Here is a 16,339-nt window from a genome sequence, read left to right on the forward strand (position 1 = left end):
GAATTTGATGTTACCATATTTTTTGGTTGACATTTTTTTTTTTAATTTCAAACTTTTTATTGGATTAAAAGACATGAATATTTCAATTTTCAAATGGACTCAGTGAAGCAGGGAAGAACGTTAATTTGCCACAAGAGTTTGTCGATCAGAATGGCCGAGGAGGATATTAGCATTACTAATTTACTCTTACGTTTTTTTCTTTTTTTTTAATCAAAAAAACAAAAAATTTACTCTTACTTCCATGGATATTTCCACTTAATATGATCTGCTTTGGTAACAGAATCTGTCCCCGTTGTCATTACACAGCACTCAAGAGAGAAGAAACATGGGCCTTTAGTAATCATTAAAAAAATCTGACCATGGGTTTAGATTGAATTAATTAAACTACTGAAATAATAATATATACAAAAACATAAATTTTTTTTCGTTTCTTTAAAACTGAAAAACAATTTTTAAGGGTCAACCTTATCAGCGCTTTTAAGCTGGAATACTCAAGAGAGACGAAACATGGGTCTTTAGGAATCATTAAAAAAATCTGACCATTGTTTAAATTGTATTAATTAAACAACTGGAATAATAATATATAAAAATATAAAATTTTCTTCGTTTCTTTAAAACAGAAAAACAATTTTTAAGGGTTTAACTTATCTGCGCTTTTAAGTTGGAATTTATCAGAAAATCTTGAACCAAGCATGTTTCTGGACAAGCTTGGCAACCAAAAGCATGCCTTTGAACCTTTGTACACTGCAACAAATAATATTAGAAGCAGGGCTTTTCAAATTGTAACAAATAAAATTAAGTACTTTTGCAGATTTTAATCAGACAGTGACACATATCCAAAGTAAACCATTGTTAATTACTTAATTCATGATATGAAAAATTACGCTTCATCAACTAGACCCTACATATCGATGAAAAGTTTAATACCGATTTAAACCCCACGTCCACCGAATTCTCTTTTCCAGCTAATAAAACAAAAAAGACAAAAACTTAAAACAGAGGAACAAAAAGGGTTAAATCCACCTTTTAATCTTTTCCACCAGCAGCATTCTGCAACAAATAAGTTAATCCACACTTGCCACAGCAATGTCTGTCAAAATGGTTGGCCATGAAAGTGCCAGGTCCACACTCGGGATTCGGACATTCCTTCCTCAGCCTCTCAACCTTTCCAGACTCATCCACTTTATAACACTGAAGCACAGCAAGCTCCACCTTCTTATTCTCGTGCTTCATCTTCTTGGGCGTTGTGTACTTCTTCTTCTTATGCTTCTTCGCACCGCCCCTGAGCCGTAGAACCAGATGAAGAGTCGACTCCTTCTGAATGTTGTAGTTGGCCAAAGTCCGGCCGTCCTCCAGCTGTTTTCCGGCGAAGATGAGTCGCTGTTGATCAGGAGGAATTCCTTCCTTGTCTTGTATCTTCGCTTTCACGTTGTCGATGGTGTCCGACGACTCAACCTCTATGGTTATGGTCTTGCCCGTAAGGGTTTTCACGAAAATTTGCATGATCTCAAATATTCTTTTTGGTGTTAAAAAGAGAAATATGATAACTTTTACTGATATTGAAGAAGAAGATGAGGATGATAGTATATAATATATATATATATATATATATATATATATATCTAGAATAGAGAAAGAGACAAATTACTAGGTCGGTGCGTAAGGAACTCAGGATTTGGACGAAACAAATACTGGCGTGTGTTGTAGCCGTAAGGCGCACCGCAATGCAATACGTTGTCGTATTGAGATGGCCTGTTGTTTAGAACGTAACGTACGTCACATGAAAAACAGAAAGGGAGGGAAAATCTTTGTAGCAACGTGGATTTCTTTGAACTTGTGCGGACTATTGCTTCATTTGCTACAAAATAATAAAACAATTTTTTGTGAAAATTTAATTTTTGTTATTGGAAAGTTCAGTACGCTAAACAATGTAGTGAAACTTAAGAAAATGCAAATAAAAATTAGAGAAAAATAAAGAGTTGTGATCCCTTTCACACATTTGTCAGAGATCAGAGGAGGAGACAAACTCAGAAGGAACCGCTTTAATGGATAATGGATAAAACCAAATATAAAATTTCTGGCTCATTTCCCCAAAAACAAAACTAAATAAGAGAGCGTCATTTTCGTGATCCGAAAAACATGAATTCAATCAAGCAAAGAATAGAAAAAGACAGAGGCAAAATGACCAAGAGACCGTCTCTGCTTCACATTTTCTCCTTTTGCTAAACGAGCTTTCTTTTCCTCTTTGACCCTTTTATTGCCTGTGTTGAAGTAACTCCACCATTCAACTGCAATTCCTATTTTCTTCGTCCAATTTGGTCGGTGAGAAAATGGAATGAAAATAAATGGATATTTACGATGAGTGAAGGCACTGATTCTAGAGCCTCAGTTCTTATTTAGTTTCCCCACCGCTTTTCCTTTTCTTGGCAATCAAACAGTGCAAAGAGATAGGCAGGTAGAGAAATTTCTGCTTTCAGGGTTTTTCTCGTTCTTCTTTTGTTTGTTTTGTTTATTGATTGAGCAATTTTAGCACTAAAGGGTCATTGTTGCTTCTCTTAATTCTTGTTTATATTATATTTTCTTACACAGATTCAACTACATTGTTATTTTCACCCGTTTAATGAAAATTTCGAGCCAAAAAAACATTGATTTAGTTTAGGGTTTGGTTGGAAGATACAATACCATTGTTAAACATGAATAATATTCCCCCTGCTAAATTGCATTCAAGACTAGGACATCTCCTATATAAGTCACCATCGTATCTATATAACTAGCCATTTTTTTGAAACTTAAACATCTAGCTTGTATTTGATTTTATTTATTTGCTGAATATAGCTAGAAATAAGTGTCTATTTTCACCATTATAATATAAGTCCAAGTTTAGGGTTGCTTATAATAGCAAAATCATTTTTGTAACTAGCAATTTAACAAGTTGATCAGTATTACTATAATGTTCATGTTCTCATGTTCTTATGTCAAAAACCTAATTTCTTTTGAGTGGGGAACTTTTATCAGGAATTCAGTTACAGAAGATGAAAACAAAAGTTAAAGACTTTACTTTATTTCTTAATTACAAACATAAGAATTTGTGTGGTAACATTTGAGTAAAATTAGTAATGACATCATGGTTTCCCTAGCAGGATGGAGCTAGAGGTTACAGTTGATTCTACCAACCTGAGTTATTGGTTAAATTGGAGGGTCCTTCTATGTGCAATTTGGGTAATTACGACTATGATTATAGCATTTGTGATAATGTGGAAATATGAAGGTCGTTTGACATCTGGCAGAGGACAAACTGAACAGGATGTTAATGAGAATGTGCATGACAATGACTCATGGAAGCCCTGCCTCAAACAAATCCACCCAATTTGGTTGCTGGTTTTTCGCGTCGCTGCATTCTGTATGCTCTTGCCATCGCTAATTGTCAAAGTAGAAACTAATGGAGGTGTCATATTTTACTATTATACTCAGTAAGCTTTCTCTTATATTGTGCTCATGTAGAATATAAAGAAACAAGATATAACAGATGTTCAACAATTGAACAAGGCTTATATATTCAAATGTTTTTGGGTGCATAGTAATCTATGGATGGCGTTCTTTCTTTCAGTTTTAAAACAGAAAATGTAGTTTATTATAGAGTTACGTTTCCCCTGTGGTGAGTTTACAAATTTTTCAGAACATGTAGTTTTGCTTTTGTATACTTACTGCTGGTGAGAAGCTATGTATTGCCATTTACCAGATAATAGAAGTTCTTGGCTTCACCATATGATTCTTCTTTTAACGGTCATCACTCTACCAATGAACGCTGGAGGGCATTTACATAGATTCATTAATTTACTGATGTGGAATATATTAGGAGCCATATGTTCTAAAAGATCCAATCTTCTTGTTAATTCAAGTTGTGAAGAGCATTACTATTTTTTTTTTTTTTTTTTAACTGATCTTCTTATGTATTTTTATGGACAGATGGACTTTTACCTTGGTCACTATTTATTTTGGGGTACGCTTCTTGTCTCCTTGAAAAGTTTATGCAAGAACCTAAACTGATTGTAAACAATATGTCAAGTTTCTTGTCATGAAGTGTCATTCTGAGATGCAGTAAGACGCATGACTCTCATTGGTAGACCTTTCATTTTTGTGCATTGTAATCTAATTGTATGTTATCTTCGGGTCTTGGACCTCCAAATCTCATTGTTTGTTTAATTTTCTTTTGCAGTGTGGATCTCTGCTCTCCATTTATGGCTGTTACCAGTATAACAAACTAAACAGATTAAGGTTTTGTCATGTTCGGACAGATACAGAGCAAGGACCATACGTGCCTCTCATATCTGAGGAATCTACCAGCATACTCAGAAAGAAAAATGCCTTAAATCTTCAGGAAGATGGACATACTACTGGACTTCCAAGGACTTGCAATTATGTCTTTGAAATTCTATTTCAGGTAAATTCTTTCTCCCAAGAGTTAATAATCTAGGTGCACAACCTTTAAGAAAACCAATATTATACTAAATCATTTTCTCTAAATTTATCTATTATTTATGTCTACCACACTTTCTTGCTTCTTTTGTTCTTACTTTCACTATATCTTGTATTGTCTAGTGCAGTTATTACCACTCAGTTGATGGCTTTGAACTTGTAGTCATTGAGTGTCAGAAGTTATTGTTTTGGAGGTCTAGTAATTAATTATGGGTTTCTTTTAATCAAGATTACTTTTGAAGTCAATAAATTATATGCTTTTTATTAATAAAAAGATGAAAATAAAACATATTTTCATGTGGCTGCATATTTTTTAACCACTCATTCGTGTTCACTTGTATTAATTTTTGATAAACAGATGAATGCTGGGGCTGTGATGCTTACTGATTGTGTTTATTGGGTTGTTATATTTCCATTTATCACCATCAAAGATTACAATCTAAATTTTGTAAGTACCGGATATTCTGCATCCTCTCTCTGTTTTGCTTTATTCTTCTTCCTCTTCTGTGTGGATGTAAAGAGGCTTTTTCTCTATTATTACCAAAGTTCTAGTGTATTTTAACACTTGCTATCTTCATTTTATGTAGATGACTGTTAACATGCATACAGTCAATGCCATTCTGCTTCTGGGTGATACAGCTTTGAATTGCTTGGTATTTTGACTTTGGATACATGTACAATTGCTGCTTAAAATTTATAGTTGTATATTTTCTCCCATATTGAATTTCTTCAACCTATTTCTTCAGCGGGTCCCCCTGTTTCGCATATATTTCTTTGTTTTATGGACAAGTGTCTACGTCATTTTCCAGTGGATTGCTCATGCCTTTGTTTCAATTGGGTAATTATTGTTATGATTTTGTCTTTCATATTTTGAGACCGAATGGTCACATAAATCAGTAAGAGGTTTTTCATTCAACCAAAAAAAAAAAAAAAATCACTAAGAGGTTTTTCTTTGTTACAGGTGGCCATATCCATTTCTCGACTTGTCGTCAAAGTATGCTCCTCTGTGGTATGTTATCTCTGCCTATTTAAGGCACATATTCAAGCCATTACCAAATTAATTTAATTTTCTGATAATTTGGTGTTCACTTTCTTCTACATTCAAGACATTCAAAAGGGTATTTGATGCATCTTTTTGACACACTATATATACATTCCTTATGACAATGAAAGATATTTGATGGTTTTGTTTTTGGGTACTGGACTGCAGGTACTTATTGATAGGAGTAATGCATTTGCCCTGCTATGGTATTTTTGCTTTCATAGTGAAACTAAAACATGACTTCTTGTCTAAACGGTTTCCCTCCTCCTATCAGTGTTCTCAACTTTGAAGATGAGTTCTTTCAATGATGAATGAATTCAGAGTTTATAAACTAGTTAGTATTCAGTTACCTGGTTTTGAATGAGCTGTTCAAATGTTCTATACATTTCTTGAGGTTGGTTTCTCTTGAGAGTTTTTCTTTTTCTTTTTGTGCAGTAGGGGGGTTGTGATACTGGCTATAGACAAATAGGCTATGATTCGGAGATGCCAGTTTTTTGGATTCTTAATCTCATTGTTTACCAACTTGTGTTAAGAACCTCAATTCTTCATTTCTTGCTAGACTTTTTGTTTATTTTAGTTTTTGTTAAGTCTAACCTTTTAACTGAATTGGAACAAACCTATTAGCTTGTTATATATAATTTCAAATATGCAACTGTCTTATTTTGACTGATACAATTATTATTTGGCTCAACTTTAGATGAAGTTTTTATAGACCTTAAATTTAAGTTTTTTAATTAATGGGAGCTTTTAGATTTTATTTTTTTTTATTTTTTATTTTTATTTTTATTTTTGGGGCCAGTAAATAACTCCATGGTATATTATTAATAAATCTTTTCAGAAGAGATAAAACTATATGAAAAGTAATATTGGGATATACAAAAAAAAATCATGATTAAGCCAAAATAAAATCTTAATTTTGTCAAAGGGTAAATTGACAATTTGGTTTAATTTAATCTAATCTAATATGCCTTCGTTAGAAACTTACAAGTTTTTTTTTTTTTTTGCGCCTTTGTTTGCTAGGATAGAAACTTACAAGTTATGCGGCTTAGAAATAGAAATTGAACACGTGTAGAGAATTGTAACGAACCTTCGCTCGCTTTTCTGTTAGCCGCCTCAAAAGCCTTCTAAAACCCTAAACAGCTTGGCCTTAACTTTTCTGCTCGCTTTTCCCGTAAAGAAATAAAACCCGAATGGCCGCTCGTCTCGCCCTCCGTCTCCGATCGCATTCATTCCGCACCACAACCACCACAACGACGTCGTATTTCCACCACCGACCCATCGTCAAATCCCCCACTCCGATTCTCTCCCCACTCTCCGATCTCCGTATACTCCAGAGCGACCTCCCTTTCACGCTCCGATTACTCTCGACGGCACGTCGAAACCCGACCCGGCCCAAAGTGGATATCGGAGCGCGAGCTCGTCAGCTTCAGACACGACGGCTATGGACCTACGCCTTGACATTCAGCTGCATCGCCGGTTTCATCGTGATCGTCCTCAACAATTTCCAAGACCAATTGGTCTTCTACGTGACCCCAACCGACGCTCTCGAGAAGTACTCGGCGAACCCCAACAAGACCAAGTTCAGGCTCGGGGGTTTAGTCCTGGAAGGAAGCGTGGTCCACCCGGCATCGTCGTCGGAGATGGAGTTCGTGATCACGGACCTGATCACCGATATCCTGGTCAGATACCAAGGATCGCTGCCTGATTTGTTCAGGGAAGGGCATTCTGTGGTGGTGGAAGGATTCGTGAAGCCATTCACGGATGAGATTCGGAAGGAGGTATCGGCCAAGAGCGTCTCCGGGAAGGCGAGGAGCGGCGACTGCTACTTTTCGGCGACGGAGGTTTTGGCAAAGCATGACGAGAAGTACATGCCTGCGGAAGTTGCAGCGGCAATTGAGAAGAATAAGAAGAAGATTGAAGCCGGTGAAGAAAGTGAGATCCAATTCAAGAGCTCATAGATCAATGAATGGCGTACGATTTGAATCGATTTTTTATTATCAACTTTTTTTTGGGTCGTATTTGATTTATATTGGATATAAATCGATTTTTTACATAGGATGGAAGGAGAATTGATTAATTTGATTTGATTAATGTTCAATTGAGGGACTAGATTACTAATCTCTGTTGAAAAAGAGAGTTAATTTTGATGACTCGAGTCTTAAGGTTCTTAAAAGTTCCAGTTTTGTTGTTGTAATGAGCAATACTTCTGTAGTTCCATGGTTAATTTTTATGGTCTTCCACTTTAAATGAGTAATGAAATAACGTCATTAATTGAGAATGACGCACCGCATCAAAATTTATGGCTTGGTGTTTTGTGTATCCTCATGTAATAATTTTCAACTTTTGAGAAAAAATGAAAGGCTTCCAGTAAAGGTGGAAGGTTGGGACACAAGAACATTTAGAATTGAAGGTGGAAAGTTCCGGATGCACATTTTTAGTGCAATGACGCTAATTAGATTTTGTAAACGTGAGCTTTAATTAATTCAAACACCACCTCAACAACTTAGAGACGATATGTGGATCAAATCAAGACAACAGAGACTCTTGACCAAAATATGAGGTTGGAATTGGATAGACAGATGGCGATCGGAAATTACTAGAAGAGCTTGCTATTTCAAGCTGCGCACCGATTTGATGGGAGATCAACAACGGTATTCAAATCCCAAGTCTCAACCAAAAGCTAATAGAAACGAAACAAAATGGGCTCATAATCTTCACAATTTTTAGACCATATAAATGAATTACGGAACACAAGATGAACTCCAAAGCCATAATTGAGCACTCTAAACCAAATACCATTCATTAATCCATATTTCTGCAACAGAGTACCACCAACTATGTATAGCCAGAGTTCAAACAAGCATAGACCCTTTAAAAATATCAACCACTAAACAGCTCAATTCAGAATTCAGTCCCCAAATTTTATTTAAAGTTAGGTAAAAAGTCTATCAGACAAAACCATAATCCTCATATACCATAACATTTTGATTACTTCTTTACTCCTTCAGAGATAGCGGAACTCGTTTTATGAAGAAGTTTTAGCAACAGCACCAGCTTCAGTCAGCAGAGTAATCACCTTCCCATCTTTGTGCAAGGCCTTTGTATCTGCAGAACATTAAGAGAAGAGAATATTGAATTAATAGGCAAAGAAACACAGAAACAATATAATCAAGGCTTATTATCAGCTAAACCCAATGGTTCCAAAACCAAAAACCAAATAAAGATAAGGCATGTTATTAAGCTTCTAGAACGAAGTCTTACTATCGCATCCACCAATGTGATTTCCGCCAATGAAAACATTGGGTACAGTCCTTTGCCCTGTTATCTCAGCCAGCGCTGATTGTATCTCAGATCCATCACCTTCAAAAAGGAAAGGTCACCAATTACAATTCAGTTTCATTTTGGAAGAATAAGACTTCATCAAAGATTTGTTTATATCCGTTCGAACACAAACTACAATTCCCAATTGATCAGATTAACCAATATCGCCTTTTAGGTATAAAACAATAGCCAAACGTACCAAACTTTTCATATGATTTTCGTGAATAAAAAATAGAAACAGAATCTTTTAAATCAAAAGTTCTAATTAACTTTTTTTTTTTTTGTTTTTTTTAAATGCTATACCAAAAGTTTCAACATGATATTGATAACGAACAGAGATGAAATCTTTCTAATTGGCCAGTAACAAAACCCAGAAAGTAATTAATTAAGCATCCACAATTGTAGGATTTTACAGCTACAGGGATAAAAAGCTGGAATAAAAAGGCATCAGCAATTTCACAGATCTGGAAAACCAACCCAACGATAAAACCGAAATTTGAGAACCAGTGGTAATTATTACGTAAGGATAAAGTGGTTCGTATATTTGAATGTGATGAAATTGATAGCAAAACTCACTCTCTGTGTCCAATTCAATGACTTTGAAAGTGGCTCCCAATTGAGTGAATAGCTGCTTCACGGTCACGCAGTAAGGACAGTAGGTCTTGCTGCAAACACAAATCAGTATATATCAAATACCCATTTCACAAACAGACACAAAACCACACACAAAGAGCAGAAAGCGAGAAAGAGAGAGACCTAAAAACAACAACGGGATTTGATGAAACGATCTCCTTAGCCTTGGGCAACGCCATCTCTCTATCTCAACCCTAAAATCGCTCTACAATCTCTTTCTTTCTCAGTTTGTGAACAACAAAACAGCTGAAATTGGCTTCAATGTAGGACCAGGAGCGGGTACATTTCTAATGCTGTATCTCATACCCTGAGGATCTGCAACCAAAAAGGAAATCATTCCGTGCATGTCTGTCACACCGAGTGATGGTCCGCGGCAAAGTTGGAAACGATCAGGGCTGTCAACGATTGGTTCCGTTTCCAAAATGCTTCTTCGCTCCTCTGGGCCCATTTCACACTGAACCTCAAATCATGTTGGCCCAAAAGATTGGGGCGGCAAGTGCCAGTTGCACTTGCACCACAATTGATTAGTTCCGTTTTTTTCTTGTTTTGTTCAGAATTAGTTCCGCGTTTGATTTTTATAGTTTGTTTTTGTATTTTTCTATTAAATTGTTATAATTTGCCCATTTTGATTGTTTGGTAATGTTAATTGTTTAAACAATTTTTTTATGATAAAAAATTATTTATTAATGCTAGGTGGAATATCTATCAAGTAATTGTGTGAAAGGGAAAAAAAAAAAAAAAAAAAAGAAGGAACAATTTTAGAATTTAATGAAACAAGGAACCCTATAATCTACGATTTTAATTATTAATTTTTTTTTGGCATGGACTTTTCTTTTTCTTTTATTAGAAAAATTACAACATCCCCGTGCCACTGTACTTTCACTAAATTTCAATTTGCCATTTACCCCTTAAATTTGGTTTTTTGAGCAATTTCCCCCTCCAAACTTCAAGATCCATACATCATACCACAGCAAAATACCGTACATAGGTACCAAATAAAAAAATACCGTACATACATCATACCACAGCATGCCATTTAAAAAAAAAAAAAAATATTCGATTTATAGACCCTCCTTCCACATAGGTACCAAATAATCTCTCAATAGCACAAGGAATAGGTCCCACACGATCTACCATGGCATATTGTGCTATAGCACTGACCACAGTTTCCAGATCAATCCCATATCGTAACATGAGGTAGAATAAACATGATATACCAGTTTTCACTCTCAAAAATCAATCATAGGCTTGGCCATCGTGAATAACATATGGTTAAGGTAAATTCAATGTGTTGATAGTCTACCCTAAAAGTTTTCTTACTTGTACCAAAAGGTGATTTTTCGATTTATTTAATTCTAATCAACCTTTATATGTTTTTTTCATTTGCAAACTGATTAGAGCTCAACTTTCTCAAATAGGGAGGTCCCAGAGTCCAGAATATTTGGAAATTAGTTTAAACACATTAACCAACATATAAGAATTTCTAGCCAAAGAGAACATCTAAGATTTGTGATTCCATTATTTCTATGGCTACTTTGAATTGCTAACGAAATAAAATTTAAAGAGGAAACTTTTCATGCAACGAGGTCTCAGTAGCACAAAAAATTTTCCTAGTTCGGATTTCCAGAATAAGTATCAAGAATGACTATCTATTCAAACCACTGCAGGTACTTGGAAGTTTTGCTCTAAGATTGTGTTCAACAGCATCAATAAATTCTTCAGTGTTCAAGTAAAACTCCCTGGAAACCCTGCATAAATGGAGCATTTCAGTAATCGTTAAAAGTGGTATACCTCCATTTGAAATATAGGTAACAGACAATTGTGGGCGAGAATTTGCTAATCACGTTCAAATTTCAACGACACAAGGAAACTAGCTAACATAAGTCGATGTAACCATGAAAGATGTAAAACAATGTTAAAATCCAAGAAAACCAGTTAATGGTAGAAACATGAGGAGAAATCATGTCAAGAAAGAAAAAAAGAAATATATTGCCTCCATTCCAACCAATAATTCGGCATTTAGTTGTAATTTTATCTATTATGTCTCTATATGTGTGTGCTCTTATATTATAGCAGTTTTCCAATCAGATGTACAATGTAAATCCAGTTTCCAGGTTGAGAACCAGTAGCAATTAATCTGAAAAAAATTCGCTTTCCACATTAACTAACAAGCACTTTCATTTGGTTAAGTACTTGACCAGGATTCTATTTGAACTCTAGAGTCGGTACAGAATAAAGAAGACGTTAAAGCATATTCAAGGCTAAAACAAAAAGTGAGCAAAGGCAATCACTGCCACTAATAATAAATGAAACCCGAATAATGCAGATTATACGAGAAAGGTCACACTTACTTGGATCCATGTGTCAAAATTGCAAGGTCCTTCGTCATTTTCCCTGCTTCAACTGTTTCAATGCATGAAGCCTCCAACTTGCGGACAAATTCCAGCAGCCTATCATTTTTATCTAATTTGGCCCTGAAACAGTCGGTAATGGTCAAAGAATCAGCTTTCAATGGAAAGTTCATAAGAAGAAAGATTACATGAAAAAAAACAACAATAATAATTTGAAATCTTTTCAAATCATAAAAAGGAATCGAAGGTTAATTGATAGATAGGAATGGACATATACTGCCCAATAACATATATAATATGGATACAATTTAATTACAATTGGGAAAATAAAAGCATAGTAAAACATGAAAATTGTAATCAAAGCTTATAAACAAGAATGTACTGAACCAAATGTTGCAGCATACACAAGCATGGAATGAAGAAATATAGCATAAAAATTGTTAAAAATATTTTCCCCATAGGGATGCAGATATGGCAACCAGCGTCCAGTTTTACTTGTTAGCATAATTGAATTTTGTTACATGATAGATTCCTCCAGTAAAAAGTACAGAAATTCGAGAATATTTAAAAATTACCTATGCTCTAGCCCTCTTGTCCATGCAAATATCGAAGCAATACTATTTGTACTTGTTTCTTGTCCCTTCTGATGTAACCTGAAATGCCTGGTCACAGTCCCATGAGCCGCCTCAGCTTCTAATGTCTTCCCATCAGAGGATAACTGCACAGCTTCTTGTAATTAAGACTTTGTGGTAATACAGGAACAAAAGAAAGAAATAAGCATTAATATGATAATATGTTCATCGGTACAAACCAATACAGACGTCATGAGGCCCAAAGATCCAAATCCTACACATGTTAACAATAAACAAGCCATTAGACACCAGTAGAGGAAAGAATTAAAAAGACACAGATGACACAATATATGCCTAACAACACAACATGAGCAGCTTTTACCTTCATCTTGGATCCCTATCCCCAAACTCACACTTCTTTCAATTTAGCAAGTAAAATTTTTCACATTGTTCGGTAAACTTATTGGTAATAGAATTAGAAAGATACAAAACATTCTTAGCTGCAACAGAAAGCCTTGAGGACAAAAATAAAACTCTTTAAAAAGAAAATCCTTAAGAAGTGCTTAGCTAGGAGTTAGAAAAACAAATCTGGAGTACCTTGCGCAAGCAGATCACTTGGATCCCTATCAACACAACATGAACAGCTTTCATCTCATCTAGGATCCCTATCCCCAAACTCACACTTCTTTTAATTTAGCAAGTAAAATTTTTCACATTTGTTCAGTAAAATTATTGGTAATTGAATTAGAAAACTACAAGACATTCTTTGCTGTAACAAAAAGCTCTGCGGTCTAAATTCAAAAAACTTTAAAAAGAAAATCCTTAATGAAGTGCTTTGCTAGGAGTTAGAAAAACAATCTGCAGTACCTTGTGCAAGTAGATCACTTTGGACATCACCATCATAATTTTTACAAGCCCAAACATATCCACCTTCACTTTTTATTGCATAGGCCACCATGTCATCAATTAGCCGATGTTCATACCTGAAAACCATGTAAACCTTCTAAGCTTGTTTAAAAATATGTTACACCTTTTAATGTGACGTTACACTTCATCAGGTAAGTTACAAACCAAATTGAGTATTCTTCAAACTTCTGCCTCCAATTCTCTTCATATACCTCTTGGAATATGTCCTTAAACCTGTGGTAATCCTACAACTATGAAAAATTCTTCACCAAATGCATTTAATATGACAAATTTACCAACGAAAGCCTTTAGCATTGCAGAATTTGCAGAACAAAGCCAATTAAAACAGAGAGTGATTACCTGCCATCATATTTCTTAAGAATTGTGTTTTTTGTGCTCAAATACAGGGGCCATTTCTTTGCAAAAGCAATTGCCATGGATGACTCAGCAAATGATCGAATAGACTGACATATTACACAACGATTGCTATTGTAGTCAATAAACATATGTAGATGACTTATCAAGATAAGTACAGCAAAGCACATATGAATAAGTAAAATATCTGATGGGACAAACCTCATCCACATTATACATAGCAAGTGCTATCCCTGGGCCTTTAAAATTATAAACATCAAGGTCCAATGGTGTGCCTCCGTCTTCTGGGACTAAATTATAGAAATTAAAAGATAAGTTTATAAGGAAAAAACAAAACCTGGATATTAAAACTTTCTATGCCTAAAAAAAAGAAGAGGACTGCCAAAAACAGCCTACCAAAAACCATTTTGAGCTTTCCAGGTCCTTTGATAACTGCATCAGTGGCACGATACTGATCACCAAAGGCATGCCTACCTATACATATGGGTTTCTTCCAACCTGAATATCATAGACCAAGCACTAAGCAGTGTTCACATTATCTTACCACATTAAGGAATATAGGTTTTCAACAAAGGAAAAAACATTACCAGGCACAATTCTGGGAATGTTCCGGCATAGGATAGGCTCACGGAAAACAGTACCTGCAAAGGTAAGCAACATTCACATGAAGCATTTCAAGATTTCAGAAACATGGCTAGAAAATGAAGATTTAAAAGGGATAAAATGCAATATCTTAATCAATTCCACGAAAGAAGAACAATAAGAATCAACCATCAACAGTTCAGGATTAAATTAATTTATAGACTATTCAAGTGAATGAATGTGTTCGAAATTTGCACTGTAACAACAAGGTGACTATTTGTCAAATACAAACCATTTAGAATGTTTCTAATTGTTCCATTGGGACTCCTCCACATTGACTTTAGCCCAAACTCCTTCACTCTGGTTTCATCTGCAGAATATAAATAAGAAAGCCAAAACTCTTAATATAGATAGCAATAGTAATTCATGAATCTGAAGGAAGAGTAACAACTAACTGTGTACTATGAATAAAAGGCTAAAGCATTAGAATATTAGATATAAAAACTCAGGACAAAAAAGAAGAAGCATATGATCTAACCAGGAGTTATTGTAGCACATTTAACAGCAACGTTGTACCTGCAATGCATTACGGGTGAGAATGAATTCAGGTCAATCAAAAGAACATTTCAGTAATTTTCTTCTCTGGAACAAGTAGTCAGCAGACTTATTGCCATCTCCCCCAACTAATCGTTTACTCAACTTAGTACCTCCATTCTTGAAATTCTATTCTCAATAACAAGCAACTTTGTGCATATGACAAGCTATAATCTCATAGTTACAATGATTCCAAAAATTTTCCATAAAACCTTGGCCAATTTACATATATCGATAAATAAATTGTGCTATTGTTTATGTGTAGCATAAATTCTACTTCCTTGTATTACTATCAACTATATCAATGCAACAGAATTACCAACAAACAAATAAAACCAAGAAGGAAACTATATAGCATGGAATTGAAAATTCCCTAGTGAAACATTGCAAATCTTAATCCAAAACACTTACTTAAGAGTGGCTTCAGCACTCTCCACTGTAACTCTGTCATCTGTAGCATCACGGTTCAAAATCCCTAAATCATAGTACTTTATATCCAAATCTACATAAGGAAAAATAAGCTGCAATCTCATACAAAAACAAATCTTATTAGAACCCAACCACCAACCAAAGTGCTTCTATTAAGTTCCAGTTCTTGATGACAAAATTCTCAACAGCAAGAAGTTCATACCTTGTCCTTTATCATTTTCCATATGATCCTCGTCATTTCATCACCTGATATAAAACCAAAAATAAATAAAATAAAGTGATAAGAAAAACAAGAACTCTATATGAAGTAAAAAAACTACTACCAACAACTTTCGGAAAGAAATACGCATATACGCATAATGCCAGAGAAAACAATTGAGCTCTGGGATTATTTACAATATGAAACTTTGGGATTCAAAGGCCTCGCTCAACTAAACTGAATTCAACTACTTCGACCAAAACGCCACTTACAACGATTCCTCGTCATTCAAAATCACAATGATTTTTAAGAACTCACCGTCCATTTCGACAATAGGATTCTGAACTTTAACTCGATCAAATGCAGACGACGAAGAAGCGTAGCATCTCAGCGAAGTGCGAGTAAAGGAAGCCGAGAAGGAAACGCTATTCCCTGTAAGAACTCCATTGAAGAACCTGGAGTTCGAGTTCGAAGGGAATGACAAGCTAGGGTTTCTGAACGCTGTAGATGATGATAACGCTGACGATGATATCGCTGTAGCACCTGACATGGCGCTTAATCGAATTCTGGCTCTTAGCATTCAACTTTTTTTTGCGGTGGCTTGCGGGGACGCTTTTTCTTAGTGCGCTTGGACTCTGCAATTTAATTTTTTATAGATGGACTCGCCTGCACTATATTACCTTTCTTGATTTTTCAGTTTGAGTCCAATCCTTTCAAGCATTTTCATCGGACGGTTGAGATTCGATGTGCGTATTCAATAGGAGCTACACAATTTACAGACGACCTATGACAAAGTGCCGTTTCTTCGAACTTGCATATTTTATTTCCCCAACCCATGTTAAGAGAGAAACGACGGTCT

General features: G+C 35.2%; 5 protein-coding genes across 12 annotated transcripts; 2 read left to right on the plus strand and 3 right to left on the minus strand.

The window, feature by feature from the left end:
- Window positions 1–527: 527 nt before the first annotated feature.
- LOC107415465 (ubiquitin-ribosomal protein eS31 fusion protein) lies at window positions 528–1,580 on the minus strand. The gene is made up of 2 exons (XM_048472240.2): window positions 1,024–1,580; window positions 528–744 (listed from the first exon to the last, which is right to left on the minus strand). Exon 1 carries the CDS (start codon window positions 1,501–1,503, stop codon window positions 1,027–1,029), a length of 477 nt encoding a protein of 158 aa, XP_048328197.2. The 5' UTR covers window positions 1,504–1,580; the 3' UTR covers window positions 528–744; window positions 1,024–1,026.
- Window positions 1,581–2,093: 513 nt separating this feature from the next.
- On the plus strand, window positions 2,094–6,165 carry LOC107415294 (uncharacterized). 8 transcript variants are annotated; one of them, XM_048471394.2, is made up of 10 exons: window positions 2,099–2,455; window positions 3,141–3,219; window positions 3,304–3,470; window positions 3,967–4,000; window positions 4,217–4,441; window positions 4,835–4,924; window positions 5,064–5,129; window positions 5,223–5,314; window positions 5,438–5,485; window positions 5,687–6,165. In XM_048471394.2, exons 2-10 carry the CDS (start codon window positions 3,142–3,144, stop codon window positions 5,805–5,807), a joined length of 921 nt encoding a protein of 306 aa, XP_048327351.2. In that variant the 5' UTR covers window positions 2,099–2,455; window position 3,141; the 3' UTR covers window positions 5,808–6,165. The 8 variants fall into 8 exon arrangements, with proteins under 8 accessions (XP_048327352.2, XP_060672286.1, XP_060672285.1 ...); XM_048471393.2 differs by having other exon boundaries at window positions 2,101–2,455; window positions 3,141–3,470; window positions 5,687–5,852; window positions 5,954–6,165; XM_060816303.1 differs by having other exon boundaries at window positions 2,096–2,455; window positions 3,141–3,400; window positions 3,967–3,998; window positions 4,295–4,441.
- A 332-nt stretch (window positions 6,166–6,497) lies between these two features.
- Window positions 6,498–7,818, plus strand: LOC107415306 (cytochrome c-type biogenesis protein CcmE homolog, mitochondrial). The gene has a single exon (XM_016023611.4). The coding sequence runs from the start codon at window positions 6,709–6,711 to the stop codon at window positions 7,474–7,476; it is 768 nt and encodes a 255-aa protein (XP_015879097.3). The 5' UTR covers window positions 6,498–6,708; the 3' UTR covers window positions 7,477–7,818.
- Window positions 7,819–8,292: 474 nt separating this feature from the next.
- LOC107415486 (glutaredoxin) lies at window positions 8,293–9,802 on the minus strand. Its single transcript, XM_016023825.4, has 4 exons — window positions 9,596–9,802; window positions 9,416–9,504; window positions 8,780–8,878; window positions 8,293–8,623 (listed from the first exon to the last, which is right to left on the minus strand). Exons 1-4 carry the CDS (start codon window positions 9,649–9,651, stop codon window positions 8,544–8,546), a joined length of 324 nt encoding a protein of 107 aa, XP_015879311.2. The 5' UTR covers window positions 9,652–9,802; the 3' UTR covers window positions 8,293–8,543.
- Window positions 9,803–10,878: 1,076 nt separating this feature from the next.
- LOC107415286 (isocitrate dehydrogenase [NADP]) lies at window positions 10,879–16,230 on the minus strand. The gene is made up of 15 exons (XM_016023585.4): window positions 15,799–16,230; window positions 15,484–15,527; window positions 15,264–15,373; window positions 14,797–14,834; window positions 14,551–14,628; window positions 14,264–14,317; window positions 14,073–14,174; window positions 13,878–13,966; window positions 13,662–13,765; window positions 13,467–13,535; window positions 13,263–13,378; window positions 12,635–12,669; window positions 12,399–12,541; window positions 11,824–11,946; window positions 10,879–11,220 (listed from the first exon to the last, which is right to left on the minus strand). The coding sequence occupies exons 1-15, from the start codon at window positions 16,058–16,060 to the stop codon at window positions 11,118–11,120; spliced, it is 1,470 nt and encodes a 489-aa protein (XP_015879071.1). The 5' UTR covers window positions 16,061–16,230; the 3' UTR covers window positions 10,879–11,117.
- Between the last annotated feature and the right edge of the window lie 109 nt (window positions 16,231–16,339).

The sequence above is a fragment of the Ziziphus jujuba genome, chromosome 4, assembly GCF_031755915.1.
Source record: "Ziziphus jujuba cultivar Dongzao chromosome 4, ASM3175591v1".
Taxonomy (NCBI): domain Eukaryota; kingdom Viridiplantae; phylum Streptophyta; class Magnoliopsida; order Rosales; family Rhamnaceae; genus Ziziphus; species Ziziphus jujuba.

What these genes read in the sequence shown, in the direction of transcription:
- LOC107415294 (XM_048471393.2), top strand. Translation starts at nt 3,142, where the DNA reads ATGGAGCTAGAGGTTACAGTTGATTCTACCAACCTGAGTTATTGGTTA. An exon ending in ATACAGCTTTGAATTGCTTG is followed by an intron (nt 5,130 to 5,222) that starts GTATTTTGACTT and finishes CTATTTCTTCAG; the next exon opens with CGGGTCCCCCTGTTTCGCAT. An exon ending in CATGCCTTTGTTTCAATTGG is followed by an intron (nt 5,315 to 5,437) that starts GTAATTATTGTT and finishes TCTTTGTTACAG; the next exon opens with GTGGCCATATCCATTTCTCG.
- LOC107415486 (XM_016023825.4), bottom strand. Translation starts at nt 9,651, where the DNA reads ATGGCGTTGCCCAAGGCTAAGGAGATCGTTTCATCAAATCCCGTTGTT. An exon ending in AATCCCGTTGTTGTTTTTAG is followed by an intron (nt 9,505 to 9,595) that starts GTCTCTCTCTTT and finishes TTGTGTTTGCAG; the next exon opens with CAAGACCTACTGTCCTTACT. An exon ending in CATTGAATTGGACACAGAGA is followed by an intron (nt 8,879 to 9,415) that starts GTGAGTTTTGCT and finishes TCCTTTTTGAAG; the next exon opens with GTGATGGATCTGAGATACAA.
- LOC107415465 (XM_048472240.2), bottom strand. Translation starts at nt 1,503, where the DNA reads ATGCAAATTTTCGTGAAAACCCTTACGGGCAAGACCATAACCATAGAG.
- LOC107415306 (XM_016023611.4), top strand. Translation starts at nt 6,709, where the DNA reads ATGGCCGCTCGTCTCGCCCTCCGTCTCCGATCGCATTCATTCCGCACC.
- LOC107415286 (XM_016023585.4), bottom strand. Translation starts at nt 16,060, where the DNA reads ATGCTAAGAGCCAGAATTCGATTAAGCGCCATGTCAGGTGCTACAGCG. An exon ending in ACAAGAGGGCTAGAGCATAG is followed by an intron (nt 11,947 to 12,398) that starts GTAATTTTTAAA and finishes CGACTGTTTCAG; the next exon opens with GGCCAAATTAGATAAAAATG. An exon ending in ATTTTGACACATGGATCCAA is followed by an intron (nt 11,221 to 11,823) that starts GTAAGTGTGACC and finishes CCATTTATGCAG; the next exon opens with GGTTTCCAGGGAGTTTTACT.